The 27,893-nt window shown below is 45.2% G+C and overlaps 1 protein-coding gene across 4 annotated transcripts in view; it reads right to left on the bottom strand.

The window, feature by feature from the left end:
• AHCYL2 (adenosylhomocysteinase like 2) overlaps positions 1 to 27,893 on the bottom strand; it is a 1,110,190-nt gene that overhangs the window by 272,372 nt on the left and 809,925 nt on the right. For all 4 annotated transcript variants that reach the window (XM_069629580.1, XM_069629582.1, XM_069629581.1 and 1 more), the window contains one exon: positions 9,682 to 9,770. In XM_069629580.1, the coding sequence (XP_069485681.1) occupies positions 9,682 to 9,770 (89 nt within the window). The remainder of the gene's footprint in view (positions 1 to 9,681; positions 9,771 to 27,893) is intronic.

Genomic DNA, 27,893 nt, shown 5'->3' with positions numbered 1-27,893 from the left:
TTATACCAACACCAATGATTAATCAATCAACTGCACTAAGATCAAGGTATTGACATTTTCCAAGATAAGGAAGCTCTGACCATCAATGGTGGGTGGAAGGGCATAAACTAGCAGATTCCTTGATTTATTTGGGGTTCCGGTTTGACTCGAAACCCTCAAAGCAACTGCTTGTGGAAAATCTTGTAAGACAGACCTTGGCCTCGTTTCTCAATTAAAAAAAAAACTGATGGGATGTACGAAAGGTTCTCTGTGCTCCCATCACTCAAGTTCTATCTTGGAAAAATAGTGCCGAAAATTCTGTATGAAACTGAAACACAGGACATAGCAATGCTGGATGTTCTTAATAATCTGCAGGCTTCCCTTTGGAGGAAACTGTTTCATACTTCTAATTCTCTTCCAGGGGTCTGAAGATTTGATTTAGGATTCCAGTCACTTAAATCAATGGGAATATGGAGTTTCCTCAATCTGTATCAAAAGATCCTCACTGCAGATGTTTCAACACTTAAGATGTTAGGGCGTCACTATATTGTCAATCCATACTTGGCCATTTTAAGTTTTAGAAAGAATGTGGATTTTCTTCTGTTGACAGGTTCTTCATGTGAATAATTAATAAACAGACCCCAGCACACCAAACATCGGTTGAAACTTTGGGATTGGGCTCAAACGATCAACCTACTGCACCTCCTTGCCATCCCTTGCCCGTTTGAGTGCTTATCATAAGAAACCCAGTGTCGTGGCACCATTCACATTAGTTCATCCAACAAGGTATACAAGGAAAATATTTTGCAGAATTTGGTGGAATCTCTTGCATACCAGGGAGAGTCTGTTGAGATACAAAATGATTCAAATAGGAGACGCCAAATGGACGTTTTGAGAGGGCGTTGCAATAGAAACATCAAGACATTTACTATTGGAATGTCCCTCCCTGAATACTGTCCACTTTAAGTATTTGAACAGACTATGTGCTAACGATGCTATCTCGGATGAAAGTGAGCTGTGGAACAGATATTTGAGCAGCCATGTAACTACAGACATAATAGCAGTAGTTTGTTTTCTTCAGGCTATTAAGTTTGGAATATTAGTTGTTTGAAATTTTCTTTTTAGGAACACTATGCTCTTTTTTAGATTCAAAAGTTTTATTAACTATGTTAAATTTATTGTATATGTATCAGTTTGATTTTATTTCCCTGAAAGTTTGTCAGCTTAACAATAAAAAAAATTAAGAAAATAAAAACGGCCCCCTTTCTCTTCCAGTTTGGAAGGTATAGCGCCTGTGCAGATGGGTGTGATTTGTGGACCTCGGGTGTTAGAGAGGGAACATAGACATTCCATGGACATCTGTCTGTATTGTGACAAAATCGACAATACATAATCTAATTGCCTAAATGTCTGATCAAGAAGTCGGGAAGCTCTTAGACTTAAACGGGTAAGAGGATGAGTTCTGTGAATTGTAGAATCCCAAGCTTAGAAAACAAGTCCCCACACGTTTATACGGACATCACCTTGCCTTAAGCCCCACTCCTAGTCAAAGTATTCTTAGTCTCCAGAGCCGCTAGGAACTACCTCCATATTTCCTTTGCAAGAAGAAATAGGATTCATGTACATAAAAAGCATTCACTCGAGCCGATCAGTGGCATAGTGGGTACTTCCATATGCTCTGGACCCATTGTTGAACAGCCCACAGAGCTTTAATTTACAATGTTACGATCAGGCATGGGTGCGCTCCACCTCTGACGCCGTACTTACCCAGGACGGTGATCTGCTCTGGGATCCAAGCGTTCCCATCCCTCCTAAGAACCGATATGGGTTGCTATGGCATTTGGGAGAATCCCAAAGCTGCGGTGCTCCTTAAGCTTCGTTTTGCATCCAGATGTGAAATATGACATCACAGTGCACAGGGCCCTTTCCTCTCAGGAGTTTGTTTGCTTCCCTTCCAGTTTATAAAGCCGTGAAGAGCCACAACTCAGTGTCTCGTAATGGTATTACTTTCACATTGCCACAGAACAGTATCCAGCTACCTCATTTTTCTTCTTGGCTATTCATAGGTATTTAGTTCTGGTATCAGGATCATTCACTGGAGACCCTAGACGCCAGGAGCACTCAGGTTAAGGATGCTACATGTCTATTGTATTCATATGTGCAGTAACTAGGGGCTTTTATTCATGTTATCACTTCTGTCTTTACTACATATCCTGTAGAGATCGTGTCACTGATTCTAGAGGGGGTGTGTGCAGTAGCACTCCTGCCTGCAGGAATTCATCATTCATGCTGTAATTTCTGGCTGTTGGATTTATTCCATCAGGGAGGTGGAGTGCAGCATCCCGGACTTCCGAGAGATAATGGTCATCGCCAAGATTGAATCTGACAGACAACTCAATCACGGATATCAGGAACTTCTCGTTTTTGATCATATTGCAAATACACACTTTGGCAATATTCTTGGGGCTCCTCGACTTCAAAAACAGCAGAACCCCTCTATTGACTGAAAAAAAAAGAAAAAAAAAAGTGGTGAGATTTTACTCCTCCTTTTGTATGAAGCATTGTGGTGCTCTGGATGGAGAGCAAGAAACACCTTGTAGTGCCCTAATCTCCAGGTACAATCAGCTAGGTGCCATTACTCTGGATTTACCATTGGCATACCAGAAATACTTGAAATATTTAAGTGGTAAGTGGATTATCTCCTGCCTCATGGCACTTACAACTGCCCTACAGACCTAGTCGCAGCTTCACAGGTTCCGTGTGGATGAATGTATTCTTTGACAAAAACGGAGGACTAGTTTATATGTAAATGGTATTGTCTGTCATTCTTGTTCTCCAGCAGAATCCCATGTGTATTTTGTACTTAAATGAGAGGGGGACCAATGCCCCTGCATAGATTACTCAGATTAGAAACACCATTGTTGATTTATGTTCTCTTGGATCAGTTATTACAAAATTAGATTTAGTGTGTATAATTTCATTCAAATCCGCAAAGAGCAAGACTGGAAGGCTCCATTTAAAACCAAAAATGGGATCTTCAAATATCTGATCATGCCCTTTGGTCTCTGCAATGGCCCTTCTACATTCCAACATTGTATGTACAAAATACTCAGTGACATCCTAGATCATTTTGTGATTCGTTACCTGGACGATATTATGAATTTCTCCCCTTCACACCAACTACACGTCCAGGACTTAAAAAAGTATGAGGTTATGATCCTATTTTTTTAACGCAAAGTAAAAAGCAACAGTAGTGACTATTGTTGTTACTCGAAAACAAATTCCCCTTTACATTTTTAGACGCACAAGGGTGTGCCTGTATGAGCTCGCCAACCCAGACTACTCCCAGTCAGAACCTCAGCTCATCAGCTTCTAAAGCAGCCACTTTACGAGTAACTGTTTCTTACTCCTTCATCCTGTCCTTTCCTCCATGGGATATTTCACAGAAATTAATACATTGTGGGAGGGGAAACCCCGATTGCCTAGCAAACAACTTGTGTAGGGTTCAAAACTGGCATAGCAATGATGCCTGGAACAAGCCATCTGGTTTTAGTAGCCTTGGAGGCCTGCAAGTCAGGATCCTGGCCACTGAACGTGTCAAAAGAGCACATGATCTTCTAAACGTTTAGTTCTTTGCCAGTAAAACTTAAGGTTCTCCTGATAAAGTGAGTGAAGAGCGGTGTTGGCATAAGACTGAGGATTTGGAAAACACATTGGCAAAGTAACCTTGGTGATATGTAATGAGGACACCATGCATGGAAAAAAGGCAGGATGAGTTCCAAGAAACACTTTGTTATGTCGAATCTTGCCAACTCTGCACAGACGCGAGTTCCACCAAAGAGTAACCTACCTTGCTACAAAACCTCAATTATGTGGATAATGGCCCAAAGGGATTGTGTGCCAATGCCACCAGGCTTGAAGGGATGGGGTGCTTGTTCAGGGCCCAATAACAGAATGTGGACAATTTACTTTTGTACTGGGACCACAGAGGCCTTCCTGGCCGTCTGAATTATTTCCATGTTTTCAGCTGATATACCAGGATGTTTCAAGTTTAGCTGCTCAGGAACCAGGCCACTAGGTTCAGTAATCGAGAGGAGGGGTGTAGAACCCTGCCCTGCTGCAGAAGATAGTGGGTGGGCGGAAGGGGGAAATCAGACGTCCCCTCCTTACTCCTATGAGGTTGGAGAACCAGAAGCGAGCTGGGCACTACCGGAGCCATCAGAATGAGAGTTTCCATTCTTGCAGCTAGAAAACTTTGCCGGGACTTTGGGAAAAGTTCACTCTATTTTCTTTTTTTATTTTTAAACTCTTTATTAGTGGTCACAAAGATACACTGCACCATTCCACATCGCACCTCAAATATTCAACAAGTATACATTTTTTGATTCATTTATACATCCGGTGTTAAAGAGACTCGTTATCATCAGAGATCATGTTACATAAATACACTCTGAAAGGGCCCCAAATGTCTTTTGGTCTACATGCCGCAGGTTGGGTCAAGACATATTGTTCTTCTGTTTCATTGACATGTATTAATTCACGAAGAAATTTGTTCATCCTGGGTGGACCAGCATTTTTCCATTTCTGTAGGATGCATTTGTTGGCCACCGCACATGAGATATTAAACAATCTTCTAGCTTTCTCGGAGCACTTGCCAATCGCCCCAAAGAGTTATTTTTGAGGCGTTAGTTAAGGGGGGACCTGCGTCATCTCTTCCAACATCACAGCCACAGTATTCCAAAAGCCAGCCACAACCAGACACTCGAAATACATATGAAAGGCTCCGGCCCGAGGTGCATTGCATTTAGGGCAAGCATCCAAGCTTTCTGGTTCAAATTTTGCTATTTTAGCCAGTGTGTAATGTAGTCTATTTAGGATTTTGAATTGGATTAACCGTAGCCCAGAATTAAGTGACACATTCTTAGTGAGTTAGCAGTACCTGGCCCATTTCTCCTCTTCAATGGGCATCTGCACATCTCTTTCCCATTTTTCTTTGATTTGATTTACTGTAGGGGTGTGGGTCTGCACTGCTGAATACAGCTTAGAGATTCCCAGGCCATCTTTAGTGGTTACAACTGTATACATGGGTGTGGTGGAGGCTCGTCTGGGAATAGCGGCCATTTTTTCTGAAATGCAGATCTCATGCGGTAGTATTGAAGTGTCTCGAGTGGCCCCATTTCCCAGCGCCCTCAGCAATTCCCTAAAGGTCGCAAATTTCCCATTGATGAACATGTCACCCACTTTCATCTCACTATTTGGGTCCCAGGATTCCTGCATGCTGCCGTAATGCTAGGGGGTATAACTGCAAAATTCCATAAGGGTATTTCCGGGTTGTAGGGCGTCTCCAGTTTCAGCCTTTTGTATATAGCCTCCCACGCCCTGACCGTGCAGCTTACCGGATTGCATTCGCAGGTGTCCTTGTATCGTGAATCATAAATGACCGATTGTAGGTTCGTGGGGTGTGTTGCGTATTCCTCTATCCATGTGTGGGGTAATCTATCTGAAGCATTATACCATTATTTTGCAAATTGCACTTGGGCGACATAGTAATAAAGCTCAAAGTTGGGGGCAGCTATGCCACCCGAGGAGTATGGTTCCATCAGTTTTTCCCACCCTATCCTCACTGTCTTCCAGTTCGAGAAAAGTTACCACCATGGATCGGAGCCTGGCGAAAAAAGTCCTACCAGGCCATATGGGGACGCTGACAAAGTAGTAAAGCAGCTTGGGTAAGATCACCATATTAATGATGGCGACTCTGCCGTATAACGAAATTGGGAGGCACCCCCACATCTGAAGTTTTGTATTTAGAGTTTGCAGGGCGCTTTCGTGATTATCTGCATATAATGTGAGTCTATCCCTGGACACAAGGATCCCTAGATATCTGATACGCTGCTCCGACCACTTGAGTCCGTTTATTATGTCGGGGCATCTGGTGGCCGGTGTAAGAGGGAATATTTCAGATTTAGCCCTATTCAGAGTACACCCGGAATAAATTTCAAACTCCTGTATTTGTGCCATGATGGGTGCTATGTTTATCTCAGGCTCATGGACATAACATATCGTCAGAATACAATGAGATCAACTGAGTGGACCCTTTCATTTTTATCCTCCTGTCTGCATGTCTTAGTCGTACCGCAGCTGCCATTGGCTCTATGGTTAATGCAAATAGAAGGGGCGAGAATGGACATCCATGTCTAGTGCCCCTGCACAACAGGAACAATTCGGAGATGGACCTATTAGTTAACACCCAAGCTCTGGGCTCAGTGTATAATAGTTCTACATACCTAATAAAATTGGGGCCCACCCCAAATGCCTCCAGTACAGCCAGGAGACAGACCCATGAGAGCGAATCAAAGGCTTTTTCGGCATCTAGGGATATAGCCACTGCGGTTCTCCCTGGGTCGATTTGTGCCATTATGCCAAAGAGCCTTTAGAGATTCAGGGCCGTGGATCTTGTGGGGATTAACCCGTTCTGGTCGGGATGGACAAGTGTAGGTACTGCCGATAGAAGTCGATTGGCCAGTACTTTTGCAAATATTTTAGCGTCAGTATTTATAAGTGACAGGGGCCTATAGGACGAAACATCTTGTGGTGGTCGCAGAGGCTTAGGGAGCACAGTTATCACAGCCTCTCTCATAGCTGGGGGTAATATATTACTCTCGAGGGATTGCTCCCATACCTGCATAAGTATCGGGACGAGTTCTTCGCGGAACCCTTTATAAAATTCGGCTCCCATCCCGTCTGACCCTGGTGCCTAGCCTGATGAGTGCTTAGATTGCTTCCATCATTTCCTCTGCAGTTACCGACTGATCCATCGCCAAGCGATCCTCATCAGGTAGCTTTGGAAGGGAGAGGGCCTCAGAGTATGACTTAATTTCTGTGTGCGATTTCTTATCCTTATTTGCGTATAATTCTTTATAAAATTTAACAAATTCCCTGTTTATCTCCTCTTCCCTCAGGAGTACCTCCCCCTGCACTGTTTGCATGCTAGTGATCTGATTTGGTTGTTTATCGTGTTTGAGTAAGTTGGACAGCGTTCTACCAGCCTTGTTACCCTCCCCGTATCTGCGTGCCCGTTTGGGGGCTGCCACATAGCGCACTTCTCCGATGGCCAGCTTATCAAATTCCTGGAGGTGTGTGTATGTCAGCTAATATTTCTCTGTCCTGTGTACGGGTGTAGGCTTCTTCCAATGTTTCAAATTTGCTTTCAATGTCCATTATCACGGCTCGCACACCCTTCAGCATGCCAACAGACTTGGATATCAGGTCTCCCCTGATCCAGACCTTGAAGGATTCCCACACTGTGGAGTATTTACCTACCGATCCTACATCGTTAGTGAAAAACTCTGCTATTTCAACATGTAGTGATTCCACCACCCCAAGGTCTCCCAGCATTCCATTCAGCATTCTCCACCTTCTTGCAGGACAGGGGGCACTTCGGAGCGTTAGCTCCAAGTTCACACTATTTTCAAGGCATCGCCAAACAGCCCTGCCCACTCCTCCCTGGGACACAGACAGGGGGTACTTGCTGTTGCTGGCCGTCACAAAGCAGCCCACGGGTGTGCGAAACCAATGCAAAAAAACAGCCACCAGAATGTAGTGTTTGAGCTCCCAATCTTGATTTGACAATGTCATACGGCTCAGGAATCCAGTTCATTTTGCAAATTGTTGGACGATAGAAAGCCTCAAGGGACATCAGATGGGAGAAAAAGGCTGCAAGCTTTCGAAGGTCCCAATGCGGCTCCCCAACCCTGGAAAGAAGTGTCCATAGAGGCACATTCCTGCAGAGTGGTTTCTCTGTAAAGGGAACTCCTTAAGTCAAGTTGCTCCACCATACCGGGTTCGGAACAGACTGCCTGCCCGTGGACTGATTCCAGAAGCTTGCTAAGTGTGGCTCAAAATGCCTCATGTCTAGGTGGGCTAATGGACACAGCACACACACAGGCTTGAGGCTGAGAAGCCGATGGAACCCGGAGGCTGTGGTGTACTCTTCCCCTCTGGAAGGGTCTACTGTCAGCCAAATATCTGAACCCCTGCTGCAATAGAAAAATCCTTGCGGCTCGCGTATCTTATACAAATTCCAGAAAAGACAGTCTGAGATGGATCCAGAGTGGACTTCTGAAAGCTAATGGATTAACAAAGATTGAAGACAGTTTCCGCTAGCAGTTGAGCTGAAGAAGCCACTTGCATAGCTGAAGGGGCCCTGAGCAACCAATCGTTCAAGTAAGGGTATAAATGCACACACTGAGATGAAGGAAGGTGGCCACTGCATCCATAAGCTTGGTGAACACTCTCCTTGTCTAATTTAGTTCAAAAGAGAGGGCCCTGTATTGGAAGTATACCAGTTCATTTGGGTGTTACAATGAGGGTGTAACTGCAATAGAGAACCCCAAATCGTCCCTTCCCTACATGATGCAGGACTATAGCTCTGGGCGCAAGGGCTACACGGTGAGGAACAGGGCTCAATGGAGCATCCACTGATGCAGTGACCGTACGCAGTTGGGCATGTGGGGCCCCTGAAACCGTAGATGGAGAACATACTTTCCCTAGATCTGGGCCCACAGTTTCAGAATCATACAAGGCATAGCCAATTTTACCCATTTTCCATATGCAGAAGTGCAACAGCCTGCAGGATGTGAGCAGAGAGTTTGCTCTACTTGTGCTGCTTGATACAACCATTTAGGATCTTGAAGCTTCATCATTGTGGGAATGCTGCTTGATCTCTTTAAATCCTGACCTACTCAGGATGGGTCACATCCGTGTACTTAAAGACTTCTCAATGGGCCCTTATGAGCCATCCATCGTTGGTCCAGGTAACACTAAAACCTCAGTTTTGCGGCTTGTAGAATATCGTGTGTGGCGTGCCTCCAATCGTTGGCCGGGCTTAGAACCCAAACATGGGACCCGGGTGCAGTTACCGGTCTTAGGCCTGATGAGCACCCCTTGTTTGCCCTCGACATGGTGACAGTGGATTATACTCAAGGAACCGATCAACAGGCCAGGGTAAATGATGGGGCGGCGGGTGGTGTGGTGTGGGGGGGGGGGGGGCGTTAAGGATTTCTCACCTCTTGCCTGCAATAATGTTTTAATGTTTTGAAGTGTGGCTGAAACTGGACTCATGAAGGCTTTTTTTGACCCTCTAAGGCACAAAAAACAAGTGGCAAAGAGAAACAAATGCATCCATAAACAGAAGTGAACCCCAATATATCAATATATAAGGAATGCAAGTCCACACTAGAGAACTATCATTCTTAAGAGCGGCAAGATTTGCACCCCAGCCTGCGTGTCGTGGTGGGACACAAACTTCACAGATGCAGGGCTACAAGAGAGCTCTTATTCAATCTTTTGTAAAGAAAAAGGTCCGTGGTTTGCGCTGGGGGCACATTATGGTTTGGAGAAGGTGAACAGTTGTGGCCACACATGCACCCTGGCCATAATGTTTTTGTTTGAAAACCGGCATCGGAGTGCTCCTGTCCAGTACTCTTTCCAGAGACAACCTAACATCATGCGGTAAAGTCGATGACTAGTATGATTTAACATTTTACTGTTTTCTCTGCCAGATTGACCTCAATCCATTTTGTTCAAGGCAGAGTAAGTTAAGAAACATCGGTTTGCCCCAAAACATGGAAGGCCGCTGAAATAAGGCGGCCCGTGGCCAACTAGTTTAGCATTTCTTCCCAGCCACAGGCACAATTTGCTTACCAGGCCTGCAGGGCACAGATGGGATCGATCTCTGTCACATACACAATGGAACCCATGGCCTTTAAAGCAGCACAACAGCCCTTGCCAACCTAGAAGGGGGTGAAAAAAATGAACATTTTATACCTAGGCTGCTGTTCTCAAAATGAGCATTTTCTAAAATAACGAACAGTTAATTATACAATTGCTGTTATGCCCCTTTTAACACAGCAACCCTTCATGGGAGACTACCCAGTGTTCAAGATTATCAGAGGTAACCACATCAACGTTGAGGTAAGGCAGCAGTGAACATTTGACAAAGGTGCTCTTGTTTGAAGTTAAGAGCCACAAACTGAATTAGGCTTAGAAACACCAGCGCACACAGATTTTCATGGCATACTGACAAGAGCAATCTTTTAATGATGCATTTTTCCAGACGTTTATACCCAACCACTGTTGGAAAAAAATAATGTCATTGTTTGTCAATTAACTCTTAATTTCTTAGCATTTTATCAAAAGCGCAAAGCAACACTGATTAATGGATATTTTATAATCAGTAAACTATCCTTCTCCAAACTCGCAATACTGCCAAACAACGGATTTAAAGAACAGAAGAAAGGTTGTTCCCCCCCCTCACCCCAAACGTTAGGTCTTGATTCGGTCATGTGTACCCTCTTTAAGGTCAGAAAGCTACATTTGGGGCCGGTACCTGCCGATGACATCGTCAGACACATCACACAATTCAATGGCACGCTAACCCACCAATTGCATAATTCAGACTGGTCTTTGGGAAACAACTCCAAAATCCAAGTCACCCTGAAACCCCGCCCCCCCGCCCGACAGATCACTGCATTGGGTTTAGGTCGTACCTAGAAAATCATGCTGCAGAATTTTCATGGTTGTATAGCATTCAACTAACTATCTTCATATATTATGCACCAACTGCCGAAAGCTTTTTCCCTCCCTCAGGAGAAGCAGAAGGTGAGAAAACAACCAGTCATCAACCAAGGGCAGCAGCAACCACCACTGAATGTACTTTGTTGACAGAAGGTCAACCAATTGCTTAGGTCTACATTTCAGATAAATACTTCCTACAAAAATATGGACCAAACAATATTTTTCAAATCTTTTGCAATGATTCCAGCATGGAAATCCTTCTAGTTTGCTTCACAGGATGCTGTCTAGCCAGCAAAAGCCATCTCAGATGTTAAATGGTTTCAGTGCTGGATCCTAAACCCCAGTATGAAGAGGGGGAAAAACAGATCGAATCTTTTTTTACATCTGGTGGGGCACCGAGACATATGCTGGTTCTTGCCATCACCTTCTCTCCCAACTTTATTTACAACTTGTTATGAAAATAAAGCCACTGACATGGATTGCAAGCACGACTGTGCAACACCCTAGAGCGGATCGGATGAAAAATTGCGAGCAGAAGGTAGAGTGGTCAGCAGAACAAGCACTGGTGTCAAATTACCCTGTGCCTCATTAGTTCTGCCAGTTTATGATTTACGGAAGGAGACAGTAGGGGCCCACTCCCAAGGCAGGCTTTTAGAACCTGCACCAACATTGGGCATGTAAGCTAAAATAGCCAGAAAGTTGCCTGAAATGTGCTTGGATAAGCCTCAAGGGAGAAAGATGGCTTTTTTCCTGGAAAGATTAAAGGTAAACATGGGAGAATATTAGTTTCTTCAACATCAATGTCATTGGGGGCTCTTGTTCGCACACCAGTCAAGTGTTAAATGATTGAATGGAGAGGAACTGGTCACCGAGAGTGGGCTCTTTGCCAATCACTTCAGGGTAACTATCCAGTTTTAATCCACGTGGCTAAGGTGGTTTCAGCTAACAGGTTGCAACTTCTTTTTTTCAGATTGTCATTCTGCTTCCTCCTGCAAAAGTACAATGACAAAATGAATACTTTTAAGTGCTACATAACCTTTGATATGGGGCTTTGCCAATACTGTCACCCTTAAAATGTTCCAGAAGATACAAGTGGGTGTTGAGGAGAAGATCTCTGGCTTTCTAAAAAGGGACTAAACAAAAGCAGTTTTGCGCTCCCTCTAATCCCATGGGGTTAAGAGAATGGGCTGGATGAAGTCCATTCTACCCTTCAGGGCAGGAGACCGAAAAAATAATATAAGAAAAGAGCTTACTTACGAATCAATGTGATTTTACCGAATCAAATAACAATTAATGAATAACTTTTAAGACAACAAAAAAAATTGTATTTAATTTATTTTATTTGGGGTACTTCCACCACCTCCCCATTTCCCTATGCTTTTAAATACACCCCAGACCCCTCCCCATACTTTTCAACCCCTTACCGCACCCCTTATAGGAAATTCAATATTATTTCGTTATTAAAGATTCATTATTAAATATATTCCGTTTTCTCAAAAATCACTGGCTACCCTTACTTACGGCTGTGTAATATCACTCCATATTTATCAATACCAGTGATGCCAGATGAGTATCTTGAAATATGCTGTCCAACACAATAGACAAACTTGCAGATGGGCTACTAGCACCTACTGCTGCTATCAACACTAAGGAAGTCCTTGCACTGCTGATGAAGGCTAACACCTCCTGTGCCCCAACAGATCCTCTTGCGCCTCAGCTTTCCCTCTACTTTCAAAATGGCCATGGCCACCCCTCTCCTGAAAATGCAAGGTGCAGATCCAAACCTGCCAACCAACTTTTGACCTGTGCCACTTCTTTCTAACTACTTCAAGTTGTTGGAATGAGTTACGTTCAACTGCCTTACTAACATTGTTTGAATGCACAATCTTTGTGACACCTTCGCTAAGTCTGTTTCTGCTCCTGCCACTCCACTGAAACTGCTCTCAGCAATGTGTCCAACTTCAATGCCTCTGCTAAACAGTCTAAACTATCCTCTATCCTAAAGCTCCTCAACTAATCTTCTGCCTGTGATACTGATCACTCTGATCACAATACTCTCCTCTACTTGGAATTTTTGATCAAGCACTTAACTGGATCGAGTCCTACTTGGCAACTTGTCAATTCTCTGTTTCCTGGAACAACTCCACCCCTGAACTCACTTCTTACTGTTGATGTTCTGCAAGGCCCCGTCTTGGGTTCTCTCCTTGCACTTCCACTCTCAGGGTAGTATCTTCTCCTTTGGGTTCTCGTACCAATTCTTTGCAGATGACACCCACATCTTTCTCTCCTTTCCTGAACTCTCAGCCGACCCACCTACCATAATCTCGAACTGCCTCACTGCTTTTAAATACTGAATGGCTTCACACTCCTATGTTGAACTCCTCCAAAACAGAGGTGCGTTTCTTTCCTGCCAAATCCTCCTTTTTCTCCTTCCCTACCTATCCAGCTCCCACCAGACACCATTCCCTACACCCCTTCAGCTAGAAACCATGGTGTCATCTACAGTCCTTTACACACATTCTCTACCTTCATCTCAAACTGCAGCTCACCTTAATCTCCTAAATATCAGGCAAATCAAGCACTTCCTTTCCTTCAAAACCAACAAAGAACCACTCTCGTCTTCTCTAAACTGGACTACTGTGCCACTGTCTCTTGGTCTTCCAAACTATGGATTCTGGCCCCTTGACAATATTAACTTTGCTACCAGGATACATTGAACTCTACTGCTTCTCCCCTACTCCCTCCCCCCCCCCAATCGCCAGCAGGCTGGCTAACTATGCAAAACTGGGCAAAATCTAAATTCCACCGACAAGCGCCTTAATCCATTCAGTTTAAGGTACCGCTATGTGTATCCTCTTCTATCAGCCCGTCCAAACGCTCTCGCAGCCTTTGCACTGCCTTTTCCACAACTCTTGGGACACCTCAACCACCCCTAGCTTCCTCTTGCCTCTGCTCTTTCACTCTTTGCTCTGTATACTTGGAACCCCCTCCTCGCTGCAACTGAAAACAGTCCCCATCAATGTATTCATATGCAAACTGAAAGCCCACCTATTCGCTTCCGAGCTATCATTTTGACTCACCTCTCCTACTACTTTCAACACCTTCCCTCACCGCTAACCAGACTCGTCCCTTTTTTCTCCACCACACCAGCACTTCATAGTTTGATGTCACAGCTCATGCTTAGCTGGCTAGACTGCCTACCAGCTGACATTTACTTGTCCTAAGTGTGCCCACCGCATTGTTTCCAGTATCTCTTCAATATCCGCTTCTCAAACCAGGTCATCTTGCTCCTCAAACTCTCCCCATTATGAGAGGCTCACTGCCTGTCTGTGTTTTCTGCTATATTACATTTTGTACGCACCTTTGTGACCAAAAGAGCTTGTTTCCCTGTTTGTATAAAAATAAATAAATTGTACTATGCCATGGTTTAGATTATTGATTTGGAACCTGGAATGAACTGCATGGAACCAAACATTATGGTTTCTAATGCAGGCCTTGGTATATGGTCAGAATAATCAAGCAAATATGCGCAAATGACCATAGAATAGACTGTTACGCTCACCTTGCTCCCACAGGGGCGTCGGTCGGACCCGGACAGCTGCTGTCTCTACCCACGTGATGAGTAGTGCAGCGATGACTGACTGGATCTGCCCTCATAATCTTGTCTGCTTAACCCGTAGAAATATTCTCCTGCAAGTGGAGAGATAGATTTAGCCACTTGTGGATTCAAGTGATGGCACCCCCACAGTCCTCCCCAACTAATCACCTCCGAAATGCCCTCACAGCAATCTCACCTTATATTCTTGAAAGATGAGCTCTCCATCCTGCGTGGATTTGCAGGGGCACGTCGATTCCAGTTCCTTCACTGGTTTGAAGGCTCGGGAGAGTTCCGGAGAGTATTGACTTTGAGGTTCCTGGTGAGGACCAGTAAGTATTGAGTTCATAGAGTTCAATATGTCCGATGTTCACTCTTGTTCCCCCCTTCCTTTCTTGTCTTGCAGCTGGCTCGTGAAAAGATGCTCTTGTGGCAGCTGGTGGCGCTCAGGTAAGAGTCTATTACCCGGCGCTGTCCGGTAAATGTTTCACGAGGAAAACGTGGTGTTTTGTCTCTCTTTACATATGCAGCACGTGAAAATATGGAGAGTCACAAAAGGATGCCTCCGGTGGTACATCAGGTAAGTCTATGGTGGTAAGAATTATATTTGTTGGTTCCCTCGGCTCACCTTGGTTTTCTTTTGTCTCCTAGGTGCCGAAGTTCGGCGAAGAAATGATGGAGGCAGTGCCGACCCGAAGGATGCTGTGAAGACTGGCGAGTATGGCGCGGCGCTGCAGCTGGAGGTGCGGCACGTGCAGAAATGATGTTCTTTACAGGTCCGGAGACAAGATGGATCCAGAATCAGGTGTGGAATAGAAATAAGTTCGTTTTCTAACCTTGTCCCTTTCTTTCCTCTTTGTTTTAGGAGCTCCGGATTCGAGGCGGGCGTGGCAGAAGATTGGCTGCAGGCACGGTGAGTGTTACGGTGCTGGATGCAGAATAACACGAAGCTTGTGTTGCTGGTCGGGCGTGGTTTAAATAGCCTCAAAAGTAGTCCAGGTAAGAAGTCCCTAGAACCACACCCAAGTAAAAAATAGTCCCTGTAGAAAAATAGTCCGTTTCAGGCTTCATGTTGTATTGGAGTCATTTGCAGCATGGTCTGCCTGAGGTAAGTAATGACTATGAGCCCGGCGCCTTAGGCGCCAGGACTGAACCCAGATAGCCCCTAGCCGGGGCTGCTGAGGTTTTACTAAATGTCTAGATGCCTGCTCCCAGGGCTGATGGGCTTGGTCCGGATGCCTGGGGGTAGGCATCATGACACTATACTGCAAATGCAGAAACCGTGTGCGTTCACTACTGTTCTAAATTGATGGCCCCAGCCTCCCTCCCAATCACATCCTAGTCTCTGTAATATGGTTTCAACAAGAGCTCACCCACCAAACTGTTCTATGTACAGCATCATGCCCTCAAGATCCTTTTTCTACAGTACAAATGTTCTATGCTAAGATTTCCACTAGTCACTTCTTCCTCACTACTCTAGATTGTTGAAAGGAGTTCTGTTCAACTGCCTTACTAACATTCTTTACACACACAACTTTTGTGACCCCTTCCCAAGTCTGTTTCCGCTCCTCCTGCTCTCAGGAACATGTCCAAATGTAATGCCTTTGCTAAACAGTCCAACCTATCCTTTATCCTAATGCTCCTCAACTTATCTTTTGCTTTTGATATTGTTGATCACTATGATGACCTCAATACTCTGCTTGGGATGTGTGATCAATCACTTGCCTGGGTCGAGTTCTACCTGGCACGTTGTCCATTCTTTGTTTCCTGAACAATATTATACACCTAAAATATATATTCTTTTAAAATCACTACTTCAGGATTTTGCTTTTCAAAATTAAATTTCATTGTGTGAGCATAGACCTAAGCAGCTGAATGGATGTTAGCATTTAAAGTGGAGAAACCGGTCATACACGCTTATTGCTGGAGCCACCAAGCAGTCTCAGGTACTTAAAATCATATCAGTGCAGAGATCAGAATTTAAAAGCAAATCGGTATCTAATATTTGACAGAAATCACATAATAAATAGCCTTGGTATTGATGGGGTCAAATGAGGGTTCAGCTACACCTGCCTAGCAGAAAGTTTGAACTAATGGGTAGGGATCATAAAATATATGTAAGGGAGCAGGACATTTAGAAGAACGAAGAAGGCACCTGATTTGAACATCTTTCTTTCAAAATGACCAACATGCAATTGTAAATCTTGTAACAACCTTTCACTTTCCTAAGAGTTGGTAACAGGAGGGGATTGAACACAACAGTAATACTGATTGATGCATGCAATATACAGCATCCTCAAAACACAAATCACAGCAGCTATTTGAGATCTTGCATTCGACCATACATTTATTAGAGAATTTTCAAGCACCTATTCTGTAATGAGGGTTAAGCAGTCATGGGTAACCAGCACAGAAAATCCAAGTAATATCAATGTTATTTTTACAGCTGTAACAATAAAGAAATGGTATACAATTTAGCATAAAATGAACGAAAACATTCACCAATTTTATCTTTCTTAATCTCTATTTCCAGATTCAAGTTTTTGAATACACCCTCTCTGAATAACTCTTCAATCTACTTGCTAATAACTTCCCTGCCTTATCCCCATGATCCCAGTATTTATGCTTCACGTAATACAAACCCCTTCGAACTTGTGAGTTCACCTCATTTTTCAGTAATTCCTTAACATCCAATATCCTAAACCTAATCTCTTCTCTTGATAAAGCATATTTTCTTTGCAAATCTCCCAATTCTTTTTCAAGCTCTTCCAATCTAGCTTCCCCCATCCTACGTATTCTCGCAGTTCAGTTCATCAGTTCCCCTCTAACCGTGGCCTTAAAAGCCTCCCACACCACCATACAGTCTGCCGTGCCAACATTCACCTCAAAGAAATTTGGTATAAAACCCATTAATGGATCAGTAGCATCTTTATTATTTAACACACAAAGTTTCAACCTCCATCTACTAGATCCCTTCCTCTCGGCGGATAACCTCAGCTTGGCCATAACCATTGATTGGTCTGAAATATGTCGTTCCCCCATAGACACCTCTTTTACTTTCTCAATTAGCCTATCCAATACTAATAAGTAATCAAGCCTAGAATAAGAATTATGTACTGGTGAGAAAAACGAGTATTCATTTTCCCCCCAATGAAAATGTCTCCATACATCAACCAAATCACATACTTCCAAAAAATCTCGACTTGACTTCTGTCCGGTAAATTTACACATCGAGGACCTATCCATTTTGAAGTCACACACACAATTAAAATCCCCCCAAAACAACCATTTCACCTCCCATATCACCAAGCATCACCTTGCTCCTCCCGCACATGATGGGCCATATATCGGTCCAACGGTTATCAACATACCCTCATATTTAAGATCAATTAGTATTACACGCCCCCTCATCATCCATACTCACTTTTTCAACACATGCACCCAAACCCTTCCTCAATAAGATTCCAACACCCCGGGAGTTGTAGGAGTAGCAATTCAAGAAAACTTTTGTATATCTTGAATTAGTCAGAGAATCCTCAGTCCCATCAATTAGATGGTGTTTCTTGCAAAACAGCCACATCAATCTTCTCCCGCCAAAGTTGAGACAGCACCTTCTTTCTCTTTCTCATACAATTCAACCCTTTCACATTCAAAGTACACACTGAAACAAGCCCCTTCAGAGCACACTAATAGACTATATCATCACATGCACCCATTGTTTCCCAATCATTTACCATCTTCCATTTGATCAGTGTGATAAATGCCAAACCATCCTATAAAGTCGAGCAGCATATGTATCATCCCCCCACCACACATACAACTAGACAACATACACATACAAAACAGTATTGATTTTAAGAAACCCAACATATCCAGGGTTTCAAGAAAACACCATTATATACATAATCATAAACTATTCCAACCATCTTCCCCAGAATCCTATGCCTAACATTTACTAATAAAATATCCTCAACTACCCTTAATAAATGAGTCCATTTGCCAACCCCTGACCCAAAAAACTCAGAGTATTCTAAAAGCATAAATAAATACAAACATGCCTTCACAGAATTTCTAAAAACACTAATGGGGTATAAACATTCCCAATCTATCACACTATCAACCCCCCCCCCCCGTCTGCCAAAAGCACCTCACTAACAATGAAACACCGCAAAAACTGCCTTTCTGCACTGCAGCAATTAACATCCAGCTGGCATAAACGTGATCTTACAGCATGTACCCACAACCTTTTGCCACTTCCAATATTTTTGCGAACACTAACAGCCACCCCAAAATTCCTAGGAACAACATAAAAACACCACCCAAACAACTGCATTTCTTTTTACCCCGTGCAAAATACAAAACATAGCAATCCAACTTCAGATGTCAATGCAGTGATTCAGTGAGACTCCAGCCCACCAAACATCACTGCATAACTTGCGGTCTCTGGCAAAGCAGGAACACATAAGTCAATGCAAGGCGGATCAAGTGAAACAAGAATCAACGTTAAACCAGAGTTATCTTGCCCTCCTTGTCTTGCCTTGCCTCTATTAAACTATTAGCTGAGCATTAAACTCCAAAGAAAAGTTAGACAAGAGAAAAAGTAAAGTGGAGATTGCTAACAGATAAGCTCCATCAACTGTCAATGCATCTCGCACTCTTATAGGCTCTTTGGGACGGACACAACCATAACAGACGGAATTGCAAAGCGCTAAGACTTGCTTCACCAGACACATAGGGCATTGTAAGCAAGCCGAACAATAATAGATAAGCCATTCAATCGTAAAGCTGCCTGACATATTGTGGACATATTGTGGCGGCCAGGAGAGAGTTTGCAAGACTTTCAAGACCAGCTGAGACCCCCCCAAATGCAGTACCCAACAATGGATGATTGATAGGTTTTTTGGGAAAATGGTTCTTTCTGTACTTTCTGAAGAAGGTAGATGTTGTATGGTAGCCCCGATTACCATCCTAGAGGTTTTGTCGGTAATTGAGGGAATGAATAAAGGTAAATCTCCAGGGATGGATGGTTTGACAGTGGAATTTTATCAAAAATACAGGGAAGTGTCACCGGTTTTATGTGAATTATCTAACTGTTTTTTGAAAGAAGGGAGGTTATGTGATTCAATGAAGGAGGCAACAATCACGGTGATCCCGAAAATTGGAAAGAATGCAACTAGGTACAGTAATTATCGACCTATCTCCTTGCTTAACGTGGACCTAAAGATCTTTACCAAAATACTGACGGTGAGGTTCAAAAATATATGGGTGAGTTAGTAGAGCGATCTCAGACAGGATTCATGGAGAGAAGGTATGGATATGATAATATTCAAACACTGTTAGACATTTTGAGTTAGCCAGACTCAGAACTAAAGGATATTTTGTTAATCTTTTTAGATGCAGAGAAGGCCTTTGATAGGGTGAATTGGGGCTTCCTGAATTATATACTGTTAAAATTAGGTTTTGGTCCTTTCTTTATTAATGCTATTCAAGCACTTCAGAATGGCATATCGGCAAAGGTGTGGGTGAATGAAGGGTTTTCTACGTCATTTCCGTTGTTTAGAGGCACACGCCAGGGTTGCCCTTTGTCGCCACTGTTATTTAATTTGGTATTGGAGCCCTTGTTAGCATATATACGTCAGATGAGGTGTATCAGAGGGTTTGCTGTTGGAGATGTGGAAATTAAAGCTCTAGCTTATGTGGATGATGTTGTGGTCATCTTGGATGATCCTGTTGTAGGGGGTCTGGTATTGAAGGAGGTCTTTGAGGAAGTGGGTAAGCTATCTAGGTATCGGATCAATTGGGATAAAACGGTGGTATTTCCGGTGAGGGTTTCGCATGAGTGTGAGAATCTGCTGGGGTGGCATTGTAAATGGGAATATTCTAGTGTGAAATATTTAGGTATCTATATTACTCAAGATTTTATTAAGCTGGTAAATTATGTGGATAAAATTATTGAGGTTCTCAGGTGGGATATTATGAGATGGGGACATGTCAATCTAACGCTGGGGTAAAATTAATGCTATTAAAGAACAAGTTACTTCTTACCTTGTAACATTCTTTCGATGGGATGTTCCTCCGACTCCGACATATTCCTCATCTTTGATAATTCGTCTCCAGCTTGCTGGCCTCGGAAATTTCTCAGTAGAGGGCGCTGCGCGTCGATGTCCGCCGAGTCGATGTCCCCCGACAGCCACCGTATCGGCGCCAACGTCACCATGCCCATAAATAGCCACACACGGCGTCCGTTGCTCAGTTCCGTTTTGTAGCATAAGATAAGTCATGCCTGAATTGGTTATTGACCTTGAAGGAGCGTAAGCTGCAACCACAAGGGAAGTATTACTGCGGGGATGGATGGGAGGGGCGATAAAGAATACGTCGGAGGAACATCCCATCGAAAGAACGTTACAAGGTAAGTAGTAACTTGTTCTTCGAAGGGATTGTGTCCTCCGATGCATTCCTCATCTTTGATAGACTCCCATAGCAGTGGCATGTAATTGGAGGTGGGAGTAATAATGTCATGTATGCCTTTTAGGAATGAACCGAATGTAATACGGCTTTGCCAAATCTGGTCTCTTGACTAGTGGAGGAATCCAGGTTGCAAAATCTTGTGAATGTATGTGCCGACAACCATGTAGAAGCCGCACATATGTCTCGGACCAGTACCCCTCTTTGGAGGGCCGAAGAGGCTGCAACAGCTCGGGTTGAATGTGCCCTAAGATTTTGGGGTGGCTCTTTCCCTGCCAGTTTGTAACATTCCAGAATGGCCAAAATGATCCACCTGGAAATGGTCTGTTTTGTTATGAGTAGTCCCAACTTGTGACCCGAGTATCCTACAAACAGTTGGCCTGCTTGTCTAATGCTAGCCAGTCTGCTGATGTAAAAGCTTAGAACTCGCCTTGGGTCCAGCCTATGTAACCTTTCTTCCTCTTTCCCCGGATGGGGAGGAGGGTAGAGCGAAGGTAAGGTAATTTTCTGAGTGATGTGAAATTCAGAAACCACCTTTGGGATGAAAATTAGGCTTCACCTGTAGGACAACTTTGTCCTTATGGAAAATTGTATGGGGGGGGGATTTACAAGAAAGAGCTTGTAATTCGCTCACCCTCCTAGCAGATGTTAGTGCTACCAATTGGACAGTTTTAAGAGTAAGAAATCTCAGCGAACAAGAGTGGAGTGGTTCGAAGGGAGTACCCATTAGGAAATTTAAGACTAAATTTAAGTCCCATAAGGGAACTTGGAATGGTCTTGGGAGGATAAACATTAGTTAACCCCTTGAGAAGAACAAGTTACTTCTTACCTTGTAACGTTCTTTCGACGGGATGTTCCTCCGACGTATTCCTCATCTTATATATATCCTTCCAGCTCTGCTGGCCTCGGAAATTTTTTTCTCTAGAGGGCGCTCCGCGTCGACGTCCCTCGAGTCGATGTCCTTCGACAGCCGCCGTATCGACGCTCGACGTCATCCTGCCTATAAAGGCCGCGCACAGCGTCCGTTGCTCAGTTCCGTTTTGTAGCCCCCAGTATTACTGTCTGGACTAGACTAATCACCCTGAAGGAGCGTAAGCTGCAACAACAAGGGAAGTAGAACTGCGGGGATGGATGGGAGGGTCGATGAGGAATACGTCGGAGGAACATCCCGTCGAAAGAACGTTACAAGGTAAGAAGTAACTTGTTCTTCGAAGGGATTGTGTCCTCCGACGTATTCCTCATCTTAGATAGGCTCCCATAGCAGTATTCTATATTCGGAGGAGAGAGTACTGACTTCACGCTGTCTTCTATTGATGAATAGAATGCAGTACAGCCCTTCCAAACCTAGTCTCTTGACTAGAGGAGGAATCCAGATTGTAAAAACGTGTAAAGGTATGGACAGACGACCATGTAGCGGCCGCACATATGTCTTTAACTGGCACGCCTCTTTTGAGGGCCGATGAAGCTGCAAAACCTCTGGTCGAATGAGCCCTAAGGTTTTGAGGGGGCTCTTTCCCTGCCAGTTTATAACATTCCAGAATGGCTAGAATGATCCATCTGGAAATGGTCTGCTTAGTTATTGGTAACCCCAGCTTGTGACCTGCATAACCTACAAACAGCTGGTCTGCCTGTCTTATCCTGGCTAGTCTACTAATGTAAAAACTTAAAACCCTCCTAGGGTCTAGTCTGTGTAACCTCTCTTCCTCTTTCCCCGGGTGAGGAGGAGGATAGAAAGATGGTAGGGTAATCTTCTGAGAGATATGGAATTCAGAAACTACCTTTGGGAGGAAATTAGGCTTCACTTGCAGGACAACATTGTCTTTGTGAAAGATTGTATGAGGGGGTTTACAAGAAAGAGCTTGTAATTCGCTCACCCTTCTAGCAGATGTAAGTGCTATTAATAAAACAGTTTTAAGGGTAAGGAATCTTAACGAACAAGAATGGAGAGGTTCGAAAGGTGTACCCATCAGGAAAGTTAGTACTAAGTTTAAATCCCATAGGGGAACTTGGAATGGTCTTGGGGGATAAACATTGGCTAACCCCTTTAGAAACTGTATTACCAAGGGTAATTTGAAATAGGATGGTTCTTCCGCAGTACGCTTAAAGATCGATAGCGCTGCGAGATAGCCCTTAATGGTGCCAACTTGAAGGCCTGAATTTGCCAAATATAGTAGGAAGGACAAAACCATTGGTGTACCACATGAAAATGGGTCGATATTCTGTTCTCTACACCAGCTGCAAAATCTGTTCCAACGGCAGCGGTATAAAGACTTTGTTGCAGGCCTCCTTGCCGAAAGCAACACCTCCATAACATCATCAGGGAGGTCCCAATCCTTGTACCTCAGCCGTTCAGAAGCCAAGCGTGAAGGTTGAGGGTTTTGATGTCTGGATGGAGAACCTGACCTCCCTTCTGTGAGAGTAGGTTCTCTCTGAGAGGAAGTCGAATTGGAGGGCAGATGGACCAGTCTAGAAGGTCCGGGTACACACGTTCTCCTGGCCCAATCCGGGGCAATTAGGATCATGGTTCGCCGGAATCTTCTCAACCTCCTGATCATTTGAGGAATGACAGGGACCGGTGGGAACGCGTATAGAAGCGGAAACTCCCAGTCCACTATGAACGCGTCTCCCAGAGCTCCTCTCGGAGGAAATTCCCTTGAGCAGAACAGGTCGCATTTCCTGTTTAGGCTGGTGGCGAACAGATCTACCCGAGGGGTTCCCCAAAGGGCGAAGATCTCTTGAAGGACTTCCTGAGCTAGCTCCCACTCGTGGGAGACTGTGTTCTGCCTGCTCAGAGCGTCCGCTGTCAAGTTCTTCTCTCCGGCTAGGTGAACTGCCGAAAGAGAGATTCCTTCTTGGATTGCCCAAAACCAGAGCTGCATCGCCTCTCTGCACAGGGGTAGTGATCCTACGCCTCCTCTTTTGTTGAGGTAATGCATGGCCACCGTGTTGTCCGTCATTATCAGGACATTCTTCCCTTGTACAGCTGGCAGGAAAGCCTTCAACGCAAGTCTGATGGCTCTCAGCTCTAACAGGTTGATGTGTAGTCTGGACTCCGATGGAGACCAACGACCGCTGATGGTCAAGTCGTTGGCGTGGGCTCCCCACCCCGTGAGTGAGGCATTTGTGACTACTGTTATCTCCGGCCAGGGTTGCCAAAACTGTTCTCCTTTCAGAATGTTCTCCTGACAGGCCCACCACTGAAGGTCTCGAGCCACCCTGCCGGGAACCTGAAGATCTGTCATTCTCCCTGAGAATTGTGACCACTGAGTCCTCAGTGCCCACTGGAGGGATCTCATTCTCAGGCGAGCCTCTGGCACAAGGAAAATGCAGGATGCCATGAGGCCTAGCAACCTCAAAAAGTCGAAGGCTGGGAGACGTTGGGCATGCTGGAACTTGGTAACCATCTGTAGAATATCTTGAGCCCTCACCTCTGGTGGCAAGGCTTTTCCCAGGGAAGTATCCAGGATCGCTCCTATGAACTGGAGTCTCTGCGATGGTATCATTTGTGACTTCTTTAAATTGAGGGAGAATCCCAGTCTGTGAAGGAAGTGGCACACATGATTTAGCTGGATCTGAGCTTGCTCCGGAGAAACAGCCCTGATCAGCCAATCGTCCAAGTAGGGGTAGACGTGAATCCCTTCCCTCTTTAGACTTGCAGCCACTACCGACATTAACTTGGTGAAGACCCTCGGGGCGGAGGTCAGCCCAAATGGCAGCACTGGAAACTGATAGTGAGAGTTTCCAATTGCGAACCTCAGGTATTTCCTGTGTTTGAGATGGATAGGCACATGGAAATAAGCGTCCTGAAGGTCCAGAGATACCAACCAGTCCTGGAACTGAAGGGCCTGGAGGATCTGAGAAAGAGTGACCATCTTGAATTTATCTTTTCTGAGGAATTTGTTCAATTCTCGCAAGTCCAAGATGGGTCTCAGTCCTCCGTCTTTCTTCGGAATGAGAAAGTAAGGGGAGTACCAGCCCTTGTTCCTCTCCGCTACAGGTACCGGTTCTATGGCACCTTTCTCTAGCAGGTCCAAAATTTCCTGCAAGAGGAGCGGATCTGGAGTTTTCTGAGAGCTGATCCCCGGTGGATGACTGAGGTATACGTAGGAAAGGCAGGCAGTAACCTTGGGCGACTGTTTCCAATGCCCAAGCATCTGACGTGATAGCCTGCCATACCGTCAGATGTTGAGTCAACCTGCCTCCTACAGGTGTCCTGTGAGGGGAGTCCTCAGAGTGGTTTTGGGGCAGCTGATGCAGATGCCAATGGTAAAGAGGCACCTGCTGTTGCTGCGGCTTTAGAATATCTACCCCGTCCACCTCGGGTAGTTCTTCTTTGACCCCTTTGAGCCGGTCGTCCTCTACCTCTTCCGAATGCGGAGTAGAAGCGAAAGGACTTGCCCCTCGCAGAGGTTCCTGTGGGACGAAAAGGAGTCTGACGGATTGCAGCTCCTAGGGATTTCGCTGCAGCTTTTGAAGTTTGCAGTTTCTCTAAACTGTCATCCGCCTTTTTCCCGAACAAAGAAGAGCCATCGAATGGCATGTTCAAGAGCCTGGCTTGCACATCTGGGGCAAAACCCGACCATCTCAACCAAGCGAATCTCCTGGTTGATGTACTTGCCGCCATTGCTCTGCTGATACTGTCAGCCGAATCAATGCCCGTCTGGAGGGTTTCGCACATAGCGTCTTTACCGTCCTGTATAATATTCAGGAACGCATCCCTTTCTTCTCCCTCCGGGATGCAGTCAGCCGCTGTAGAAGCACACTCCCAAAGTGTATGGCTGAACCTAGCAAGGGTGCAAGTAGCATTAACAGACTTTAACGCCATGCTACATGCTGAAAAGACTTTCTTTGCCATAGCATCATATTTTTTATCGTCCCTGTCCTGTGGGACTGTGGGATAAGCAGTCTTGACATCGGTAGAGGATGCTGCTTGTACCACCAGACTTTCTGGGGATGGGTGTTTAGACAAAAACTCTGGGTCTGTGGAAGATACCCTGTACTTTGCAGACAGTTTCTTATTTACTGCTGGTATTACATCTGGGGTTTCCCAGTTTGTCATGATCTTTCTCTGAAGAGCTTTATGAAAGGGCACCACAGGATGTTCTTGTGGGCCTTTGTCAAGAATATCCGTGAGGTCATCTTGTTGGAAAGATTGTGAAGGTGCAGACCACCCCATGAACTCTAATCCTGGCCATTAAGGCTCTGTAGGGGGTTTCAGCGTGCTCCCCCGGGTCTGGCTTAGCAAACTCCACCTCAGGGGAAGTGTCTAACCCACTTGCCTCATGTAAAGAATCATGAAGATCCTTTAATCTGCGCTCTTCAGAGGAAAATTCCTCTCTAACTGGGGTTACAGGTCCCTGTAACTCAAATGTGTCTTGTTCAGACAAATCACCCTCTTCTAAAATTGAGGATATAGTTCTCAATTGTTCTGAACTCATAAGGGGAGTAAATCCCATTTCCAAGGCAGAGGGTGCCGAACTTGTCATTATTGGCCTCGAAAACGTCGATGTCGTCGACACCGACGTCGAAGGCTTCGAGCGTGGCGTCGAAAACAGAGGTGGAGGCCTCGAGGACCTCGACAGAATTGGAATTCTACTCGACAATATCGACGCCATCGACGTCGAGGGCCTGGGGATAGTCACTGGATGTGTGGTCACCGTGACTTTTCTTGGCGTCGACGCCGGTGTCGAGGCCGGCGTCGAGTCGACAGACCCGTGTGTTGAAGGTCCCCTCGACAACGGCGTCGAAGACATCGGCGTCGACGGAACCTTCGAGGAAGGTTTGGAGGTCATAGTCCTGCTCGAGGGTTCGAGACGCGCTCGAGAGGTTTCTTTCGCCGGGTACTGCGACTCGCGGCGTTTTTGACCTTCGGGTCTTTCGACCAGAGCATCGCTCTCGGCAGTCTTCGAGGGGGTCGAGGCCGCTTTCTCGAAGACGCTCATCATATTTTTTCGGAATTCCTCCCATTCAGCCCGGGAACTATGTTTCGTGGGGCAAGGGATTCTTTTTGGCGAAACAGAGGAAGACAGAGAAGGGGATCTTCGACGTCTCCTCTTCGAGTGTTTCGATCTCGAGGAGTGATGAGACCCACTCCGAGACCTGGAGCGCGAATGGTGACGAGGAGACGAATGTCTCGACTTCGTCGACGAAAAAAAGAAGCTTTAAGAGTCTTACCTTTCTCCAGCTTCCCCCTATGCTCCTTCAGGGCCTTAGCTGTCATGGACATACAGTCCTCGAATTCCGAACAATGGTGTTCAGCTCCCAAGCACCACAGACAAATTCTGTGAGGATCGGTCAACGACATCTTTTTCCCACAATCTCGACATTTTTTGAAGCCGGATCGAGGAGTTGTCGGTTCCGACGAGGAAGCCATCGAGTACGGATCGAATAACTCGAGGTAAATAGGATTAATCTGACTAAGAACTGAGCAACGGTATTCCGAGGCACTGAGTAAGCGCGGAAAAACGGAACTGAGCAACGGACGCTGCGCGCAGCCTTTATAGGCAGGATGACGTAGAGCGTCGATACGGCGGCTGTCGAAGGACATCGACTCGAGGGACGTCGACGCGCAGCGCCCTCTAGAGAAAAAATTTTCCGAGGCCAGCAGAGCTGGAAGGATATATATAAGATGAGGAATACGTCGGAGGACACAATCCCGTCGAAATTGTATTACTAGGGGTAGTTTGAAATACGATGGTTCCTCCACAGTGCGCTTGAAGATTGATAGCGCTGCGAGATAGCCTTTTACAGTGCCAACATGAAGGCCTGAGTTTGCCAAGTAGAGTAGAAACGATTACACCGTTGGTGTACCACATGAAAAAGGGTCGATTTTCTCTTCTCTACACCAGCTTCAAAATTTGTTCCAACGGCAGCGGTATAAAGACTTTGTTGCTGGCCTTCTGGCCGAAAGCAACACGTCCATGACGCCATCAGGGAGGTCCCAATCCTTGTACCTCACCCTTTCAGAAGCCAAGTGTGAAGGTTGAGGGTTGTGATGTATGGATGGAGAAACTGACCTCCCTTCTGTGAGAGAAGATTCTCTGAGTGGAAGGCGGATTGGAGGGCAGATGGACATATCCAGAAGGTCCGGGTACCACGTTCTCCTGGCCCAGTCCGGGGCAATTAGGATCATGGTTTTCCGGAATCTTCTCAACCTCCTGATCATTTGAGGAATAACAGGGACTGGTGGAACCGCGTAAAGGACTGGGAACTCCCAGTCCACTACGAACGCGTCCCCTAGAGCTCCTCTCGGGGGAAATTCCCTTGAACAGAACAGATA

This window comes from Ambystoma mexicanum, chromosome 12 (assembly GCF_040938575.1).
Source record: "Ambystoma mexicanum isolate Mex_15411 chromosome 12, UKY_AmexF1_1, whole genome shotgun sequence".
Lineage (NCBI taxonomy): Eukaryota > Metazoa > Chordata > Amphibia > Caudata > Ambystomatidae > Ambystoma > Ambystoma mexicanum.
The sequence above is the reverse complement of the archived record's forward strand: the minus strand, read 5'-3'. Positions and strand labels throughout refer to the sequence as shown.